General features: G+C 39.5%; 1 protein-coding gene and 1 long non-coding RNA gene across 5 annotated transcripts in view; one reads left to right on the top strand and one right to left on the bottom strand.

Moving 5' to 3' along the window:
• SMC6 (structural maintenance of chromosomes 6) overlaps positions 1–21,491 on the top strand; it is an 84,806-nt gene that overhangs the window by 15,923 nt on the left and 47,392 nt on the right. For 2 of the 3 annotated variants that reach the window (XM_039530352.1, XM_039530354.1), the window contains 10 exons: positions 1,331–1,411; positions 1,853–1,954; positions 2,200–2,319; positions 2,431–2,529; positions 5,496–5,642; positions 6,691–6,779; positions 9,535–9,699; positions 10,889–11,067; positions 17,260–17,461; positions 17,633–17,747. In XM_039530352.1, the coding sequence (XP_039386286.1) occupies positions 1,331–1,411; positions 1,853–1,954; positions 2,200–2,319; positions 2,431–2,529; positions 5,496–5,642; positions 6,691–6,779; positions 9,535–9,699; positions 10,889–11,067; positions 17,260–17,461; positions 17,633–17,747 (1,299 nt within the window). The remainder of the gene's footprint in view (positions 1–1,330; positions 1,412–1,852; positions 1,955–2,199; positions 2,320–2,430; positions 2,530–5,495; positions 5,643–6,690; positions 6,780–9,534; positions 9,700–10,888; positions 11,068–17,259; positions 17,462–17,632; positions 17,748–21,491) is intronic. The other variant, XM_039530353.1, reaches the window with a different exon arrangement.
• Positions 2,144–3,004, bottom strand: LOC120400968. 2 transcript variants are annotated; one of them, XR_005596199.1, is made up of 2 exons: positions 2,883–3,004; positions 2,144–2,440 (listed from the first exon to the last, which is right to left on the bottom strand). It is a non-coding gene; the product is annotated as an uncharacterized LOC120400968 (long non-coding RNA). The 2 variants fall into 2 exon arrangements; XR_005596200.1 differs by lacking the exon at positions 2,883–3,004 and adding an exon at positions 2,619–2,870.

The raw sequence follows: 21,491 nt of genomic DNA, 5'->3' as shown, positions 1-21,491 counted from the left end.
GAAGACTCGGCACACCACTTCTGAAAGGTTGCTGACCCCTTTATTAGATTGTTTATTTTCTTTTGTGACTTTGTTTTGCATAAGAGGGAGAATCAAATTGGGTTTCTTTTGTGTAACTTTAAGTTTTTGCCCAGAGGGACATCCTCTGTGTTTTGAATCTGTTGTCTGTGAGAGTAGCTTGCATGCTAATCTCATAGAGGTATTCCTTTCACCCTTTTTCTTTAATTAAAAGTCTTCTTTTAAGAACCTGATTGATTTTTCCTTGTTTTAAGATCCAAGGTTTCTTTTTGGATCTGGGCTTACTAGGAATTGGTGGGAGTTGAATCAGTCTCAGTCCTGCCAGGAAAAGTGGGATAAAGATGGGGGAAATATTTGGGGGGGAAGACAGAGTTTCCAAATGACTCTCCCATAAACGTTTGTTTAAACTATTTGGTGGTGGCAGCTACTAGATCTAAGCTGGTAAAAAAGATTATACTCTCTCAGATATTATGGAGCACACAGCAAGCAGCAATAACAATGGGGATGTTGTTAAGGCTTCATGAGCCGTGGGAGCAAGAAATTGATTCCTGATTGACGGTAGCAGTCAGGCGTTGCAAGCTTCCACAGGGCTATCACCACTCACTTCTCAACTGTCAGGAGTTCTGCATATACTCCAGGATAATGTGTGAGGTGTTTACAATGCTCACAATAGCAGTGGTGACAATGAGCTGAGCGGGCTCCATGCTTGCCGTGCTATGGTGTCTGCATGGGTAATCCAAAAAAAAAAAAAAACGAATATCTGCCGTTGCTCACGGGAGGGGGGGGGGCTGGCGAAAATGTACCCAAAACCACCCGCGACTATGTTTTTGCTCCATCAGGCATTGGGAACTTAACCCAGAATTCCAATGGGCGGCGGAGACTGCAGGCACTGTGGGATAGCTACCCACAGTGCACCATTCCATGAGTCGATGCTAGCCATGGTAGTGAGGATGTACTCCGCCGACTTAATGTGCTTAGTGTGGACTGTGTAAAATCGATTTCTAAAAATCGACTTCTATAAAATCAACCTAATTTCGTAGTGTAGATATACTTGTCATAAACACTACTCCCACGGTGTACCTCTTTTTGCCTTACTGTGTGCCTTGGAAGACTCAGTAGCCAGTTTAATGAACAAGAAGACTGGACTAATGTCTCTCCTTTAGATCTGGCTCCTCCAGGTCATGACTTAGTCAGTTTGAAAGAGGAATGTAGGAAAAATGAAAATCTCATTTCCCATTTCTGTCAATGTGCTTTCATTAATATTAACTCAGTTTAAAATATTTCTATTATTTATAAATGTGTTGTTTTATAGGTAGATAATCCTGTGTCTGTTTTAACCCAAGAGATGAGCAAGCACTTCTTACAGTCTAAAAATGAAGGTGACAAATACAAGGTAAGCTAAGCAGGATCAATGGCATTTAAATAAAATATTGTAAAATACAGTTCCTGTTCAGTCATGTTTAATTTTTAAAACTTCTGTGAGGTTGTTGCATGTAATCGAATGAAAGCAGAGTTATATTCAGAAAAATATGATTTAAGTGGGAATATATTTGTTTCAAATTTGTGTAAAGGATTTACCAATGGCATTGAAAAATAATTTTAAAAAAAAAGGTTAATTGACTTTGACAGCCTTCAAAGCACATCGGAAAGCTTACTTTTACTCCCCAGCCTGTGAGGAGATGGCTATTGGTAGGTCTGGGTAATGGTGGTGTGGGACTATGGGAATTGTGTAGGATGGGTGCACGTTTTATAACAGTTTGTTAAAATCCACTTAATTCGCTTTACACAGTTTTACCAAAGCTGAAGTTTCGATCTCTCTCTTCTTTGGTTTTAGTTCTTTATGAAAGCAACCCAGCTGGAGCAGATGAAAGCTGATTATTCATACATTATGCAAACTAAGTCAAGAACTCATGAACAGATAGAACAAGGAGTAGGGGTATGTAAAGGTTAATTACTACACTCATGGATACTGAAATAATATAAGAAATACAGATATTACCCATTGTAAAATACAGTTGCACCATAAATTAACTATCAACTTGTAATATAGTTTAGCTGGGTTGCTTAAATTGATTAATCTGAGTCAGTTTAAACTTTTAAAAAATTATCCTTCTACAATTCCATATTAGACCAACAATCCTTTACTCTCATTAACATCTGAATCTTTTTACTTTTTTTTAGCGTCTTCAAGATCTTAAGCAGCACTATGTCGAGAAAGAGGAGCGCTACAAAAGTATTGCGTTTGTGAGTGAAATGGAAACCAACCTAGAGGCTTTGAAACACAAAATGGCCTGGGCAGTGGTAACTTTCTTGTTAGAATATCTTTTTCTTCAACTGAAGTTCACTTAATTTATCTTCAAATTACCTTGATTGATGTGTTGTATACTTCAGTCTTTCTTTTAAACATTTCAGGTGAATGAAACTGAAAAAGAAATGAAACCAATCAAAGATAGTATTGATATTGAGGAAGGACGTACTGAAAAGTATGACCAGAAGCTAAAGGAATGGCAGGTAGGGTTGTCTTAAACAACATGTTAATTCTGAATTTAGTGTGGAAGCATAATGTAGTAAAATCTCATAATAAAGCTGATAATCAATACCACTGAACTGCTTCCTTTTTGCTGATGATGGACTTGAAGCACTCCTTCTGTTTATAGTCATTTGTAACATTCAAAGAGTTAATCAGGTTTCATATTCTTAGCATTAACTTATAACACAGTACTGTCAGTCAAGGGCCACAATTTAACTTTGTGAGGGCAACATATTTAACATGCATATGTTAAATTATAATTTTAAAAGTTGATTTTTAAACATTTTCTTGAATATATATCTATATAATTGGTCTAGGTTTGTTGTGTTGGTACCCTTATGTTTGAGGGGAGTGGCTTTTGAATGCCACTCTCCTCAATTCATTTCTGATGACTTTTTATCAACATTTCAACGAACAGGATATTTGAAGTTGGAAGGTGGTTGGGTGGGCAGTGAGTCTCCCCTGCCATGTCACAAAGGGTGACATCATTGAAATTCTGATTTTGTAGATTTTTAACAGTTAAAAGACTCCGTCCTTACTTTATCATTAACTTGCCCTCGGAATTGCTCTCAGACTATTTATCTTCTTTATTCTAGTGAGGCAGTGAAAGTAGTTTAATTAAATTTATAATTCTCCACTGTTAAGTAGATTATAAGATCTATCTACTCAGTTTCTTCCAGTTATAGCCTAAAGACATATCTAAATAGCAGTCTTTCTTTATGCACTATTGATTAACAGTCTGAACTTTCATGGTCATATTAGTGCTCATTCACCACTCCAGTTCATTGGGGACCAACTCTAGGATGGGAAGATAGTTTGTTCTCTGTGCTTGTTGAGTCCTAGGTTTTTTGTTTTGTTGATTCACTCAACGACCGTCTATGTGATGTGATGTGGAATCACTGACTGAGAACCAAACTGAGATGACCAATTTTACATAGGCCAGTGAGAAGTATTTGAATGATGTTTACTTTTAATTCTGTTCTGTATAGGCTCTTATACAATGCTTAGCACAATAGTATGAGTGCCTTTCAATAATGTATTAAGCAATGTGACTAACATTTGTTGTGTGTGTTACATCAAGTCAGCATTGGCCAGTAGAGAGCTGTTGACCACTGGTGAAAGGCACAAGTATTCCACAAAGAAATAATCCCCTGACCCATGTAGAGACTAAATTGACCTTTCATGGCACTGGAACTTTCAGATGTGCTAAGAGAGGACCTGGTGAATCAGATATTCAAGTGATATGCATAGGAAATCAGTTCCTCGCTGGATATATTAAACCTTGCTGTTCTCTGTGTTGTTTTGAGTCCATTAAAATCCCTCAATGTTTTTTTTCAAACTTAGCAAAGCACTTGTTCATCATTGAAAATTACATATGAGCCAAATATACATTTTTAAAATGAAGCTGATTTTAGTTACTTTTTACAGCTGGAGTATTAGCTTAATCTCACTTCTGTCTAAAATATTTTACATACTGTTATCACAGTAATTGAAATGGTTTACTTTGTGCCTTTGTCAGCACTTTGTGTTTGATCAGTTTCATGGATTTTCCTCTGTAGGGGTTCTCTGTGCCACGGGGGTGAGAACATATCCTAAAATAAAAATATAAAAAAATTATAAAACCACAAGAACAAAGGAAACAGAGGTAGATGCCTTATTAAAAGTAGTTTCCAAGTACAACCACCACCTGCAGTAGGCTGTGGCACAATCAGTGCATCCATCTCAGTTTCCCCTCTGTCTAGCCATATAAAGAGTGCTCTCATTGTCTAATTCAGATTCCCACCTCTGGGCATAATTTATTCATGTACATATACGACAGTTCTTCGAATCCTCATCGTAAAACTGTTCTCCCAGTTCCCATAGTAAAACAGAAAGATACATCGATTTTCCATTCTCTCTAGAGATATCACTTTTACGGTCATCCACCCGTGAGTCTGTGAGCAGTTCCTTTCTGCCCTTGTTCCAGAGCCCTACTCTCCAGGCCATCCATCCGAGAGAGTGACCAGTCTCATGATTCTTCTGCCCAAAACACAGTCAAACAACTCAGCCCTTTTCAATCTCTTGGCACTGGCTTGCCAGCTCAGGAAGGTCAACAGGCTAGTCCCTTTCCTGACTGATGCTCAGGCAGCTCTCACCTGCACCTCTCCTTGCTCTTTCAGTTTGTGTTCTCAGGCAGCCCTCCTCTGCATGCTGCTTTGATTTTTTTCCAGGCAGCTATCACATGCTTTTTCCTATCTTTCTTTTTTATGGCCCGGATGCCTTCTTTTAACTCTGTATTTTTTCTTTTTCTTTTGACATGTATAAAAAAAATTTAAGGACTGACACAGCAATTACAATGACATCAACAGAACCATTATTTTAATACTGAAAGCTTTCCTCCATAAACTTGTCTTGTAACTTAAACCGCATTAAATATGGAAGTATTTTAAACAGTGTCTTAAGGTACATTGTAAAACACAGCAAACCTTAAATATATCAATTATAAACTCAGTATGCTGGGAGGCAACAAATCAGGCACAGGTGCTCTGAACCCTGCTCCTCCTTAAAGGGGTTAGTCACACTGTGACACGACTCATGACACTTCTTTCAAAGTTTCTGGTTGATATTGTTAAAATGTGCAGAGCCAAATATCCTTTTACTTTTCCCACAAGCCATACATTTGGTAACTCAAATGTACTAAATTTTGCTAGACAACAAAAAAACCTCTTTGCATTAAATTTTTCAACTCAAAAGATAACTATTTGGTAACATTTTATATGCTCCTTAAATCATGGACTGACTTACTCATATCTTCTAATGTCACCGTGGAATATATTTTGGGGAAAAAATCACTTCAAAGAGCTGGCTTCAGGTTTGTCTCAGAAAAAGTTTCCTGGTTTAAAGAGTTGTGGAAATAAAATTTTGTTTCATTATGTGAACTCATGTATTCTCTATATTTTGTTGTAAGGTCAAAGTAAATGAAGCAGAAGAAAAGTACAAGGCCATCCAAGATAAGTTAGAGAAGATAAGTGAAGAAGCACAGGCGTTACAGCCTCAGTGTGTGTGTTTGAAAGCTGATGTACAAGCAAAAAGAAAAGCCTACAACGAGGCTGAGGTTGGTGGAAAAACACATTTTCTAATCCTATAATGCTAATCGTGGTGTTCTGAAACACATGCTGTAGTTCAAATTACTTTGTGGAGGTTCTATGGCCTGTGCATATAGGTGGTCAGACTTGATGACCACGTTGATCCCTTCTGTTCTTTATGAAAAAGGCCTTTGTCGTGCGTTGAGCTTTGCCCAGGTGGACTCCTGCATCTATGTGGAGGCCCACTGAAATCAATGGGACTTAAGGCAAGTGCAGTGTGAGAGAGTAGAGGGAGTGAGGGAGCTGCCTGCAGGAGACTTGAAGCCTGGAGCAGGCTTGCAAAATGAGCTAACCAGATACACCTTGCACAGGGGGGGAACCACAAACAGCTGATTTCTAATAAGAGAGCTGAAGCAGTTGTTTGTGTGAGGTGATTCTAGGATGTCGGCTCTGAGCAGGACAGCTACAAGCCAAACCACAGGTTGGTGACCCCTAAGAAGTCATTAAAAAAAAAAAAAGTACTAGAGGGAAGAACCCTTTCTCTCACCAGTCTCTGAGGCAAGAGCCATGCCTTGGGACAGATTTTTGGGACTCTGTGTTTTACATTTGAGTTCTTTTCGGAATAAACCCACACCCCTGTAAGAGTGGTGAATGGACAAGCAAATGTGTGGAGTCTCTATAAAAAGGCCTAGAAGAGGCAGAATAAAGGGCAGAGTAGAGGCACCCCCACCACAAGAGGATGCACAGGGCCAAACAGCTCATCCACATGGAGGCTTCCACTTGAATGGAGCCAGTTGCATGATCAGGACCATAGGGTGCACATCCTTTATAACAGTACTAAAGATCGGATGGCTATTGAGGCCACATTTTAACATAATTAGAAAAGGAACTGATAAAATTATTAGCATGACATTCAAGTTCTAATCTTCTGCTGCAGTATTGCGAAATGGTAAATCAAATGACATTAGTGTTTATCTTCAGAAAAATGGTAGATGTATTTTAATGTAATCTTTGTGAAGACGAAGTAAGCCAATACAAATAAGAATTAATATATTATATGTCTAATTTTCTTGGTAGGCACATTATAATCGTTCTAGAACAGAATTAAAACGACTAGAAAAAGATGATGAACAGCTACGGAAACGAATTGAAGAACTGAAAAATAGGTAAATGCACCACAGTGTTTGTAATACACGTTTATGGTATGCAGAGAATGAGCTCTTCAGAATTGGATGATCCAATATCTTTATTTAAAAAAAACCTCTAGCTTCCAACAGAATTTAAGATTTTCACTACTCTCTAATTTTGCTTAAAGTGCAAAATATACAAATGTTGAAAATTCTGTCCTGGGATTGATTTACACACACAGACTGGCTTGTTTTTCTAATCTCTGTTAATAGCCACTTCAATTGAAAATAGTATGGTCTGTGAGAAAAAAAGCATAGTTCTGAGAAGTGCCATCTTTAGATGTACGCTTTTTGGTCCAATGTAACTTTTGACAGATGAAGTTGGAAACAAAATAGAAAAATCTGACTTTTTGACAGAGCAAGCCTTCCAGGTATGTTTCCCTATATGCAAGGCTGATTTGGCATTTTTACTATAAACTAATATCTGAGATTTCAGTGTCTCCGTTACAAAAACCTTTAGTGAACTGAAGCTTGGAGTTCAAGTTGTTACTTTCTCTAGATGTTATATTTTTGAGTTTACTTCTCTTAAAAAAAAAAAAATTAATTAAAAAAAAATTGAGGCTCTTGTATTTTGAGTATTCATTTAAATATCTAGAACCAGATAACATGGCTTCAAACACAGTTTAATTTTAGAGGACACGGACTAAAGAACTGTTTTTCAAATGCGGCCACCAGGAGCTTTTCTTGTGGCCACAGCCTTCTGGGAACTGATTGCGGTGGGAGGGGCAAAGCAGCGGTCTCTCCTCCCCAGGAGCCACCAGCAGTGGTTGGGCCCTGGAGACACACAAGCTGGAGGAGCAGGCAGTCAGTGAGTTCCCCCCATTGCCAGAGGTGGTGGGGTTGGGCTTCAGCCCTTGGGAGGTGGGCGGCAGGCAGCGGTCACGGGACTTTGGGCTCTGTCCCCAGGGTGTAGGGCTTTGGGCTCCATTCCCTGGCTGCAAGGTGGTGGGGTCTGGCCCCAAGCTCACCCGCCCCATCGCCCCTGGCCCCCGATGCCTCTCTAGCTACCTCCCTATCCAGAGCTTAATTTGTTCCCGGGCTTGCTGGGGTTGAGTAAGTCTGCTATGAAAAATGACATTAACAAACATACAAATATCACTTTTCACAGTATACTTATAACTAGCAAGTCTTAAAACAAAAACAAAAAAACCAACCCCAAAACAAAACAAAACTTCCCTACTCTACTTCTTTCACAACAGGCTACTCCATACCAGCCAGTCCTTTGACTAAAGGAGTTTTCTCTCACTCAGTTTTTCTGTAGAGCTTGCTGATTTTCAGTCAAATCAGGACCTACTGGGTTCTCCTCAGAAAATGGATAACAGAAGGTCTTTTTGCTTCAAGTTATATTTCTCCAAAACATTGTTTTAATCCCAGAGACCAGATAACGTCCTGTGGCCTTGGCTTCCCATGCTGATTACAGCTCTCCTCTCCACTCCCCCCAACCAGCATGTTTTCCTGTTGACTTGATATGTAATTAGGGCTTCCTTTGTGTTTGACTTATTCTGCATTTGAAGATCTAGGCAGACAGGTAAATTAATGTAAAAACTTTGTATATCATCCTTGCTTACTTTAAACATATTTTTAGTATAGTCATACAACTTGTTGTGTAACACCCATTTATATACCTCTCGCAAGGCTTATGATGATCAGTATGATATAAGCCTTTGATACTTTACACAACATTTGTTATCGATAAATACTGTGACGGCAATATGATAGGTGTAGTGAGTTTGTCAGGTTTGATTGGAGTTGTTACAGAACAGGGAACCCTTTACCAGGCATCCGGGGGCTCTTTAGGGTCATAGGCATAGTGTTGATTTCATGATGAAGCTGTGGTATAAGTTCCTGTAAGTTCTCACTAGAGGGACGAAGGGAAAACACTGTATTTGTTTCGTGCATCCACACCTTGCAGTAAAACACAAACTTGCTTTGTAAAATGAATGTCGCATGAGCAAATTAATAACATTTGTGCTTATATCATAAGGGACTGGTTATTTGAGCAGTGTCAGGGAGAATGGGTGACACTCAGGTCCTATAACTTGTAATATATGTGGTACAGATTCTAAACATACTGTACGTGTGTTGTTTGAAGGGGTGAGTGTTGGGCAAAACAAAAACAAGCTTATTTTATTTTATTTTATTTTTATTTTTAGTTACAAGGTTTATTTCCAGTTTTACCTATGGGAACGGCTTATTGTTAGAGCACTTATTGCTCAAAGAAAGCATGATAGACATTACCATGATATGCATTTTAAAACAAACATGAAAAAATCTGATCAATTTCTACAATATTAAAAATAGATAAGTTCTTTGTTCTGCACTGTGCACCTGTGGTAGGTAGCCATAATTACCCTTCTGTGTTTCTTAGATGTAGATCCTGCCTTAAGTTATCACACCTCCATATCTAATTTTATCCACTTATATAATTGCTTTTCTAGTTTATTTTGGAAATGTTTAATTTTGTTTTGGGTAAGGGAAATTCATTGTCATCAGCCAGGCTATATGTGGTCATGATCCCAAATAGATCTTGCATTTAGTTAAAAAGTGTCACATGCAAGCCAGACAACAGACAGGTTTTTCTGCTGTTGAATAAAGTTGGATATGCTTGTTTAATAAAACCTGTTAAATGCTAAAATGAATGTTTTAAACAATTGTACAGTATTTTTGTTCTTTTCACGGTCATCCATTCTGTGTGATTTTAAAATATTGAATTGTGGTCTGTGTACTGTTACAGTGCTGATCAAGTTTCAGAGTCTGAAAAGTTGGAAAGACAGAAAAAAATTGACCAGTTGAAAGAGCAGTTGAAGATCGTCCATGATCAAGAGGTCATGATGGTTCAAGAGATGAATCAGTTTCAGCAGGCTGTCTACAAATCCAAGGAAGAACATGCTAGACTCCAGTACGTTTTTAACTTTGTTTTTAATTGTCAAAGTTTCTTTACAACAAGTGGCAATAGGTGTTCTGCTTTATTACCTGTATTTCAGAGTACTCCATGCAGCTCTACACTTAATTTATTTTTTAGTCCTAATTCTCCCCAAACACCTTATGATCTGGTACTTCTTTGTCCATCATCCACAGTGAGACTAAATTTGAAAGTTCTCAGCACAAAATACAAAATGTGCTGGCATTAATGGTGAAATGCAGTGCTAAAATTAAAATCTGATTTAATCTAAGATGGGGTGGGTGAAAACCAGTATTTTTAAATAAAAATCAGATTTTTTTTTAAAACTCAAAGGCAGATAATGGTGGTTGTCTCTGTAATATAATAAGGGATTTGGCATATGGTGGTGCTTACTCTTCTCATATGAGTCCTGTTAATCTTTCTTAATTCCCACTATCTTACTTCTACATCAAAATTGTTTCTTATTGGTGTGGTGTTACCTAGAAGAATGTTTCTGCAAGATCCTGGACTACTAATTACATTCATAACATGATTACCACTTGAATTCTACTGATATTTCCTGTATGTTTATATATCATTTGTTTGTGCATACTATTTATGAAATGATACCAATAAGATAAATGGTAGAACCATATTTATAAATTGCATTTATCAAGCCTCTTCTGATAAGTTCACCTGTACAACGGAACTCATGTTCATATTCTGGCTTACACTTTCTTGAGCTCACTTTATATAATATTACCATCTCTACCTTGTTCACATTTTGGTTCTGAGCCTGTGTACACCTAACATTGAGTTAGTGACATTCCTTTCCGTAGTCACACCTCTGATATTACTATTATGTACTTTTTGAAGTTATCTTGGAAATCGTTCTTTGTTTTTATTATTGATACTCTTGCTTGTGTTGTATTGCTGCTCTGTGCATGTCACTTTGGTACAAATGAAAATGTTTTTCAAATCCATATACTCTAGAGCAATGAGGATAGTTCAGCATACTCTTCCTTTCTCTCTCAAATATTTTTTTAAGCCTATGTCCTTTTTCCAATTGTAACAAGCTTTGTTATGGTGACAAGAAAGTCTGACTGCAAAATTTGACAACTGATAAAATTGTGTCAAAAGTTGCTATATTAATTAAAGTCAATGTAAACTTGTTACAAAATGTTTCAGTAGCCTTTCCTTTCCTCAGGCGAGAAGAACTTGATGTGAAACAAGCATTGGATTCCAAGCAAAGACATCTGAAGGAGCTAGCAGACAGTAAAACAAATAGATTGAAAAGATTTGGACAACATATGCCAGTCCTTCTTGAAGAAATTGAAGGTGCCTATAGAAAAGGAAATTTTAAACACAAACCTATTGGGCCTTTAGGTAAGATAGCCCTTGCATAAAGAACGTAAAAAGTTTGCCTCTATAGAGTCCCACTGTACACTTGGTCACGAGAATACCGAGCCTTTTTGAAAAGTATTTGTCACTTAAGGGGTATTATGTCCAATTCTCTTAAGGTCTGAATTTCCTAGACTAAATATGTTATGCTATACAAAGCACATGGGATCTTTTAGAGAGGAAAAGGCATTACGGCGCATTTATTGAAAATACAACAGTTAGCATATCTCTCTCTCTCTCTCCCCGCCAGTTGATGTTTATAGTTACCAGTCTATTGTGGCTTGAGTCAATCTAATGGCCAGTTAGATTGAGCACGAGTGAGGAGCTGGGCTCTTGTTGGTCACGATCCGATGCGCCGAGGCTTTGCAGGACTGAACCCAGAGTCCCGTGGCAAACCACCCCAGCTTTATAGTTGTAAATTCCCATTTGAGTCTATGCATTTTGCAATGTCATCCTGTAATCATTAGTCCTTAAGTGGTGTTATCATTTTATGGTTATTTTCGGGCTTCCCATTATCATCTCCTATTTGTTGTCTCGCCTTCGGGGGTGCCTGCCTCACCTCTGAGGTCATCAATGCTGCTAACATGTTTAGCATCAGATACAATGGATATTTTCTGATTGTCTCCTGGTCTTTCCAAATCTCTCACTTTTTCTTGACCATCTGGACATTTGTGATGGCTTTCCCACCTTATCTTTTCCTGATGCATGCATTCCTCAGCCACTCAAACAATCTCTTACAGAAACCTTCAAAGATATACAGACAGCATTTTATATTCAGCAGAATACATTGTAAATCAAGCCTTGCTAAATCTTATAACTAAAACAATTCACATCGGGGCTTCAGGCCCTCAGCATTTCTTCTAATCTCCTTAACATAGACACAAACAAGATCCTGTCTCTTACTTTCTAAACCTTAAAACAAATAAATGTATATTTAACTAGAGTGCCTAGTTTGTAATACATATAGGAACCATAGTAGAGATTATAACTTATCCTAAAACAAAAGGGTGACCATAATCAGTCATAAGGATTGTTCTGGTCTGTCATTCCTTTCTGCTATTCAAAAAGGGTGGCTGGCAGGATAAAATCAAATCATACATTAATTCTCATAGTACAGTTTTATAAAATCCTGCTCCTACATATATATAAATACCCCAGCCCACTAACTGTCCCTCAGTTTCGCTCTTTTTCAACCTACTGGAGCAGTCACAGAACCAACCTCTAACAAGCTAGTTAGTTGAATGCAAATAGTTTTAAATAGTTTGAATAGTTCTGAGCGTAGACTCAGTCCTAATCTAATTTTGTAATTTTCATGTAGCTTCATTGTTGAGTTGAATTCTTGCTGTCTTTGGGTCACCCCTGGCCTTGCTGAAGATAGCAGTTATGCTTGGGAAAATGGAGTTTAGGAAATGATCTTGTTCTCTTCTATTCTGTGTATAGGTTTTTATACCATGCTCATCATCATAATATAATCTGAGCACCTTGCAGTAGTGCATTTAGCAATGTATAACTACATCTATCATGTGTTTCTTTGCTTTCATCCTCTCTCGAGAAGGAGAAGCATATACAGTGGAGTGTTTTGTTTTTGTAATGTCTTGTTTTTTATTTTTTTAACATAAATATAGCTGTTACTGTGTCTCGTTAGAAAAGACAAGATCAAAGAAATGTGGTTTGCACTTGGAGCAGAAAGTGGTGAGGTTTGTGATGGTCCTTAATTCCTGGAGGAGTTCATGCCACAGTCTTGGACAGCACCTGGAGAATGTTCGGTCTCCTTCAAAGACCGACTTTTCTCTTATAGTTAAGAGTTACATTGTGCCAGAGGAGCAAAGTTTGTTGACCATGGTCTTCATCCTGGAGCTTTAGATGATCTCTTAGGTATCTTGGCTCCAGGTCATGGAGTTCTTTGAAGAGAAGGACTGGGACCTTGAACTTAATTTGAAATTCTATGGTAAGCCAGTGTAGAGAGCAGAGGACATGTTGATACGTTTGTGGTAGCTTTTGTTGCTGCATTATTAACTAGTTGGAGTTTAAGTGCTGAAGGCTCCATGCCCAGGTATATTGCATAGCTGTAATCCAGATGAAAGGTGATGAAAGGTGATGAAAGCATGAATAATGGAATGCAGGTGTTTGACCTCCAGAATGGGACAGTTTCCTAGCCAAGAAGGTATGGTAGAAAGCAGCATCTGTAAATAATGCTATGTGAGAGTTCTGTGTCAGCAAGGAATTCATGACTATAGCCTGCATTGACTAATTGTGTGTGTGTGGGAGGGTATATCTTTAACTGACATAGACTGCAGCATAGTTGCAATCTCTTCAAAATACTTCTCTTTGCCCTTTCTTCTCCTCCTCCCCCCATATCACCTCTGTCTTGTTCAGATTCAGCTTCACCAAGCTGTTCTCCATCTAAGAGCTGATCTCATTGAGTATTTTGGTGGTAGTAATATGGTCACGTGGTGAAGGATATGTAGAGCAGTATATTATCTGATATCTGCGTATTGCTGGCACTTGAGTTCATGCTGTCTGACCAGTTGACCTAGTGATCACATGTAGATGTTCAAAAAGGACTGGAGAGAGAATTGATCCTTGTGGAACTTCACTGGTGAGGGGTCTCATGATCTTCTCACTTCTGTTCCTCATTTTGTGTAGCATAAAAAGTGAGGGAGGCCACTTAGCCAAAGGTTGTGATGTATGGCTTTCTGTAAAGGATCCAGAAGGATGAGAACACTCACAGAACAACTTTCTACAAGAGGCTGTGGTAGTTCTGGAGTTGGGGAGAAGTTTTCCCCAAGCATTAATTGTGTGGCTTATAAGCCTTTCTCAGTGCCAAAGCCTGATGCAAAATTTCAGCCTAAAAGGAGTCACTCATTCATCTTCAAGGAGTGTCCCTGTGGGTGCTCCACATTAGGTGTCCTGTGCTTGTAATCAGAGATTTGTAGTAGCAGTGCCCATCTCGCACCGCCTCAGGCAGTTACATAGTGCTGCATGACCAACTCTCCCTCATTTCCTTCTCTACCGCCTTTGGCTTCACTCAGAGCAATTAGCAGCACCTCTTACCTACTTTTAGCTAAGCTAGCTTTATAGTTAATAGTTAATCATTCTTACCCTTTATACTTACCTTTATATATATATATATTTTTAAATTCTTTCTTTTTTCCCCTTATTAGGACTTTAAGTTTAGGCTTCTAAACTTTGTTACTGCTCCCCTTCTCAATTTGGGACCGAACCTCTCAGGCATGCCTGGATCACCAGGATTTAAGTGCTGTCTGACTTGCAGATTGTAAATCCCTGTTTCTGACAGACGTGTGTCTGCTGTGTCGGTGAGACACACATCTCTCAAAGTGTCCACACTGCTGTAATCTAAAGGCCAGAACGACATGTCCTGTTGACTTTATTATAATATTTATCAGTTTGTTCCAAAACCACCTCTATTGACACCTCAGTCTGGGACAGGTTCTCAAATTTGTCACCTAAAAAGAATGGCTCAAATGCGGGAATCTCCCTCATAACCTCTCAAGTGAAGACTGATGCAAATAATTCATTTAGCTTCTCTGGAATGGCCTTACCTTCCTTGAGTGCTCCTTTAGCACCTTGTGTGTCCAGTGGGGCACTCATGGTTTAGCAGGCTTCCTGCTTCCTATATAGTCGCTGTTAGTTTTCATGTCTTTTGCTTGTTGCTCTTCTAGCCGGCCTAATTATACTTGAACTCTAGCAAATTAAGTGTAAATGTTCCTTTCTATTTTCCTCGTAGGATTTGATGTCCAATTTTTGCCTCTTACTGCTTCTGTTGTTTAATCATGGTGGTGTATTTTTTGGTCCTCTTGTTTTTTTTTATTTGAAGTATACGTATAGTTCGAGTTTCTTTTATGGTGTTTTAAAAAAGTTTCCGTGCAGCTTGCAGGCATTTCACTCCTGCGACTGTCCATTTTCATTTCTGTTTAGCTTCCTTGTTTTTGTGTAGTTACCCCTTCTGATGTTAAATGCCACTGTGGTGAGTTTCTGTAGTATTTTCCCCCTTATAAGGATGTTCAATTTCATTACATTATGGCTGCTATTACCAAGCGGTTCAGCTCTATTCACCTCTTGGACCACATCCTGTGCACCATTTATGATTAAATCAAGAGTTGCCTCTGTCCTTCTGGGTTCCAGGACTAGCTGCTCCAAGAAGCAGTCATTAATGGTATATAGAAATTTTATCTCTGCATCCCTTCCTGAGGTGACATGTACTCCAGTCAGTATGGATAGTTGAAATCCTCCATTATTGGATTTTCTATTTTGTAGCTTATCTAATCTCCTTTCATATTTCACAATGACAGTCACCATCCTGGTCAGGTGGTCAGTAGTATATTCCTACTATTGTACTCTTATTATTCAAGCATGGAATTTCTGCCCATAGAGATTCTACAGTACAGTATGATTCATTTAAGATCTTTGTTATATTTGACTCTGTGCTTTTTCTGCCCCACTCCCCAATATAGTGCCACTCCCACACTAGAACAACCTACTCTGTATATTTTGTACCCTGGTACTACTGTGTCTCATTGATTATCACCAGTTTTTGTGATGCCTATTAATATCAATATCCTCATTGAATACCAGGCACTGTAGTTCACCCATCTTAGTATTTATGTTTGTAGAAGCACATAGGAAAAAAAATGTGTCCGTGTTTAGTTGTCTGCCTGCATGTGATGTAATTGAATGGGACTCCTTTTCATTTGACTGTTTCTTTCAGTTTTTACCTGTACTTCATATCCTATTAAAGAGGAGAGGTTAGAAATTGATAGAGTATCCCTTTTAATAAACCTTCCCTTAAGGCAGGAGCGGGCAAACTTTTTGGGCCGAGGGGTGGGGAAATAGTATGCAAGGCCATGGCTGGGGTTGGGGTGTGGGTGCGGCACGTATAAGGGGGCTCAGGGCAAGCGGTTGGGGCAGAGGAGGGATACGGAGTGCAGGAAGGGGCTCAGGGCAGGGGTGCAGGAAGGGTGCGGACTGCGGGAGGGGGCTCAGGGCAGGGTTTGGGATGCAGCAGGGGGCTCAGAGCAGGGGGTTGGGGTGCACAGGGGTGTAGGGTGCAGCAGGGAGCTTAGGGCATGTGTACGAGGGGGCTTAGGGCAGGGAGTTGGGGGACGGGGTGCAGGAGGGGTTTGGGCTCCGGCCTGGCGCTGCTTACCTAAAGTGGCTCCCGGATGGCAGCGGCGCACACTGGGGCCAGGGAAGGCTCCCTGCATGCCTGCCCCGTCCCCAGCCCCACGCTGCTCCAGGAAGCGCTGCATCCCCTGGGGGAGAGGAGGCGGAGGGCTCCGCATGCACTGCCCTTGCCTTGCCTCCAGGTACTTCCCCCGAAGCTCCCATTGGCCGCAGTTCCCCGTTCCCGGCCAATGGGAGGTGCGGGGTGTAGTGCCTGGAGTCAAGGGCAATGCACAGAGCCCTCTGCCCCCCCACCTGGGGGCCGCAGGGAAGTTGTGCCGGCCGCTTCTGAGAGCAGCATCGGGCCCGCAGCACCATGGGGAGCAATCCTACGGGCCAGATTCAAAGCCCTGACGGGCCAGATCCAGCCCGTGGACTGTAGTTTGCCCACCTCTGCCCTAAGGGATTTCTGTACTAACTATGTGCTCTTCTGTATCTATCAGATTTCTCCAGCCTTAAATTAAAAATTCTTCTAAGATCTTTTTAATTTTACATTCTCTTTTTGGTGGAGGTGGAGCCCACCCTTCCTGTGTAGGCTCCTCCTTTCCTAAAAGGTTTTTTATTTCCTAATAAACCTAAATCCCTCCTCCAAACGCCATAATCTTTTCTACACATTGAGACCTTGTAGTTTTGCCTGTCTGGCCCTGCTCATGGAACTGGAAGCATTTCAAAGAATGCTACCATGGAGATTCATGGATTTAGCCATTAACTGCTTCCAGAGATTTCAGGGGAAAGGACCCACCTATTGTAAGGATCTGCTTCTCGAAGTGTTTGTGAGAAGATAAATTTGCATGTAAGAGAACAAATTATCTATTTGTATTTACATTATTGCTTAGAAAACCTAACCCGAGCTTAAAAAAAATTAAATATATGTTCTCAAATTTTTTTTAAACTAAAACAAAGAATAATGTAGATACATTTTCATTGCACTTACATATTAAAATATATTTGACACTGTGCCTCTGAAGTCTTGACTTTTTTGTTTATATTTAGGTGCTTTCATTACTCTCAAAGATGCTGAACTTACTTTGGCTGTTGAAACTTGTTTAAAAAGCCTACTGCAGGCATTTTGTTGTGATAATCATCATGATGAGAGAACACTTCAGACACTGATGTCAAAGTTTTATTCATCTGGATATCGGCCCCAAATAATTGTCAGTAGGTTTCGAAATGAAGTGTATGATGTCAGACCCAGGTGAGTTCCAAGTTTTGAATAAAATTGCTTCAGAATCTTGATCCAAATGGCTTAATAGTAACTCCAATATACAGTGCATTTTCTAATGTACGGTCATGTGAATTTTTAAAGCGGTTTGCACTGTTTAAATATGTACATTTTAGTTTTGTTTCTTTTCTTCTTTTCTCATAGGGCCGTTCACCATCCAGAATTCCCATCAGTCCTTACAGCTTTAGAAATAGATAATGCAGTGGTTGCTAATTGTTTGATTGACATGAGGGGTATAGAAACAATCCTGCTAATTAAGGTAGGACAAAACTGCCATATTTGTTTTTGCTGTAAGCTTTAAAAGGAATTTATATGCTAATGAGGCGTTTTGTAATTAAAAAAAGATAACCTAATTGCTTCTTGCTGCCCCAAGATACCTATGAAAACAAGGCATTCTTCTTTGAATGGTTGCAGATGTGTATTCCACTCAGTACACACATGTGCACACAGCCAGATAACTTTTCCTAGCAGCATCCTAGGGGTGGTGCTCCTGCTCTCTGATCCTAAGACCTTTCCATGGCTATATAAGGGCAGCGCAGCCCCAATCCTGCTTACATCCTTCATTTTGGAGTCAGAGCTTCCCGTATGGTTTTTTCCTCATGGATTTTCAACATCAGTTATTTGTAAATAATTAGTAGTACCATGTAATTAGTAGTTAGTCATTAGCTTTAATTTGTGTTAGTGTTATATAGTGCTATGCCCTTGCCAGGGTCTGAGAACTGTCCTTCATGTGAGGTGGCTATTCCCAATAATGACCCCCATACATGCTGTTAGTTGTGCCGAGGAGAGGGGTACATTAAAGAGAGGTTCTTCATTTGCCACTCCTTTAAAAATAAGACTCAAGTGGCCCAAGATTTGTGCTTAAAACAGCACCTCACTTAATAGGAATAAAGGGGGTCTTGGTGGATAACCCCCATCCAAGAATATTAACCGAACTGGCACATGAAACTGCAAGGCCAATTGCAAAGATTTTTAAAGAATCCGTCAACTTTGGGGTCATACCTTATGACTGGAGAAATGTGGATACGTACTTTAAGAAAGGGGAGGAAAAGAGTTATCCAGGAAACTACAGACCCCTTAGTTTGACCTATATTGTATGCAAGGTCTTAGAACAAATTTTGAAAGAGTAATTAATTAAGGACATAGAGGTAAAAGGTAATTAGGATAAAATACAACATGATTTTACAAAAGGTAGATCGTGCTAGATCAACTTAATCTTTCTTTGAGAAGATAACTGATTTTCTAAAAAAAGGAAATGCAGTAGATCTAATCTATTTGGATTTTAGGAAAGCATTTATTACAATTCCACATGGGAAATTATTAGTTAAATTGGAGAAGATGTGTATTGTTATGAGACTTGAAAGGTGAGTAAGGAACTGGTTAAGTGGGGGACTACAGCGGGTGAATTGTCAGGCAGATGGAAGGTTACTAATGGAGTTCCCCATGGATGGGTCTTGGGACCAGTCTTATTTAAAAGTTTCATTTATGACGTTGGCACAAAAAATGGGAGTATGCTAATAAAATTTGCGGATGATGTAGAGTTTGTGTGGTATTGCCAATACAAAAGAGGACTGGAATATTGCACAAGAAAATTTGGATGAACTTTGAAATTGGAATAATAGAAATGGGATGAAATGTAACAGTGCAATATGCAAGGTTAATGGTTTACTTAAAATAATTTTTTATATAAAATAGCAGTTGTAAGTGAGAAGACAAGAAAGATCTGTGTGCATTGATCAGTCACAGGATGACTATGAGCTGCCAATGTGATGCTGCTGTGAAAAAGGCTAGCACAGTCTTAGGATGCATCCCATGAGGTATTTCCAGTAAAGATAGGGAAGCGTTTTTTTCCATTGTAGAAGACACTGATGAGATCACATCTGGAATACTGTGTTCAAGAAAGATGAATTCAAACTGGAATGAATGCAGAGAAGGGCTAGTAGGATAAGAGGAATGGAAAACCTACCTTATGAGAGGAGACTTAAGGAGCTTGGTTTGTTTAACCTAATAAAATGAAGGCTGTAGGGAGATGTGATTTGCTCTCTATAAATATATCGGAGGGATAAACATCCTGGAGAGATTGGAGTTAAGGGCCAATGTTGGCACAAGAACAAATGGATATGAACTGTCCATCAACAAATTTAGGCTTGAAATTAGACAAAGGTTTCTGACTGTCAGAGGACTGAAGTTCTAGAACAGGCTTCTGAGGGGAATAGTATAGGCAAGAAACCTAGCTGGCAAGATTGAGCATGATAGGTTTGTGGAGGGGATATATGATGAGGTTGCCTACAGTGATGTAGGGCCCATTTGTGACCTCTATTAACAAATATCTCCAATGGCTGGAAATGGGAAACTAGTAGGGAGGGGTATGAGTTACTACAGAGAATTTTTTCCCAGGTGGTTCTCACCCACATGGTCAGGGTCTAAGTGATTACCATTTTGGGGGTCAGGAAGGAATTTTCCTCAGGTCATATTGGCGAGAACCTAGAGGTTTTTTCCCTTCTGCTGCTGCGTGGGATATGGGTCACTTGCTGGTTTGAACTAGAGTAAATCGTGGATTCTCTGTAATGGGAAGTTCTTAAATCAAGACTCAGCATGGGACTATTACAGGAGTGGATGGCTGAGGTTCTGTGGCCTGCAATGGTGCAGGAAGTCAGACTACATGATTTGGATGATCCCTTCTGCCCTTAAAGTCTATATCTAATATTAAGAACACACCAGAGAACCATCTACGGCTGGAAATTTAACCTGTTACTGATAGTAGTTGATGACAGCAGGTCCACCTGAACCAGAGCTGAAAACTGTTTAACTACCTTTGTCTTTTGGTCAAAGCTATTTTCAGCACCCTCAGAAAGCTGTGTTTCGAAAAGTTTTTCTTTAAACGAGTTAAATAATTTTGTTCCAGTTTTGCTAGCAGTTAAACAGCTCTTATCACTGGTTCAAAGCAGGGTGGATTTGATTTGAAATCAAATTGATTTAAATCACTAATCAGGAAGACTCAGTTTAATCATGGATTTCTACATAAAAGTGCATTCTTGTTGCATATTCATATTCTTCACAACTCCTACATATGAGACCCAAATTGGGTCTCTTTTATGGCCTGCTGCCATTATAGGTTTTCCCTTCTAGTGGGAGAATGTTATGGTATGGTAGATCTCAAATCAATGAAGGCTACACTCAGAAAGACCTCAAGACTTCTGGAATATGCTGCTCAAACAGTTTCACTTTTGTTTTTACTGCTTGTCCCTCCCTTCTCACATTTATCTCCAGACTTCTTCTCCTTGTCCAGATCTGTTCCGCCCTCAACAATCTTCTGTTCATTGAACTTTTTGAAATTTTGCACTTTTAGAGAGAGATAAGGGATTGACTCTGTGTACACAAATTTGCAGAGGGACAATAGGGTTGAGGTCTGTTATTTCTCACCTCTATACATTATCGATTTAAAAACATTTTTGCTGTTAACAAGCATGTTATCTCTGGAGACACAAATCCACGGTTTGAGAACTGCAAAACTAACTATCTCTGATAGTATCTTTCTATCTACCCAGTCGGACTCAATGCTAAGTCTAGAAGGGTATGTCTACACTATCCGCTGGATCGGCGGTTAGTGATCAATCTATCGAGGATCGATTTATTGCGTGTAGTGTAGACACAATAAATTGATCCCCGATCGCTCTCCCATTGACTGCTGAACTCCAGCTCGGCGAGAGGAGGAAGCAAAATTGATGGGGGAGTCACAGCACGCCGCGAGGACGCGAAGTAAGTAATTTTAATTCAATCTAAAATACGTTGAGTTCAGCTACACTATTCTCGTAGCTGAAGTTGCATATCTTAGACACCACCAACCCCACCCCACCCCAGTGTGAACCAGGCCTTCTAGACTTAGCACTGAGTCCCATTGGGTCGATAGAAAGATTAACCTAACTAATCTATACAGAAGCCTCTGGAACCCCATAAGATTGGGTCCCTAATCCATGAACTGTTGGAATTCTTTTACAAAACT

The sequence above is a fragment of the Mauremys reevesii genome, linkage group 3 (genome assembly GCF_016161935.1).
Source record: "Mauremys reevesii isolate NIE-2019 linkage group 3, ASM1616193v1, whole genome shotgun sequence".
Taxonomy (NCBI): Eukaryota; Metazoa; Chordata; order Testudines; family Geoemydidae; genus Mauremys; species Mauremys reevesii.
The sequence above is the reverse complement of the archived record's forward strand: the minus strand, read 5'-3'. Positions and strand labels throughout refer to the sequence as shown.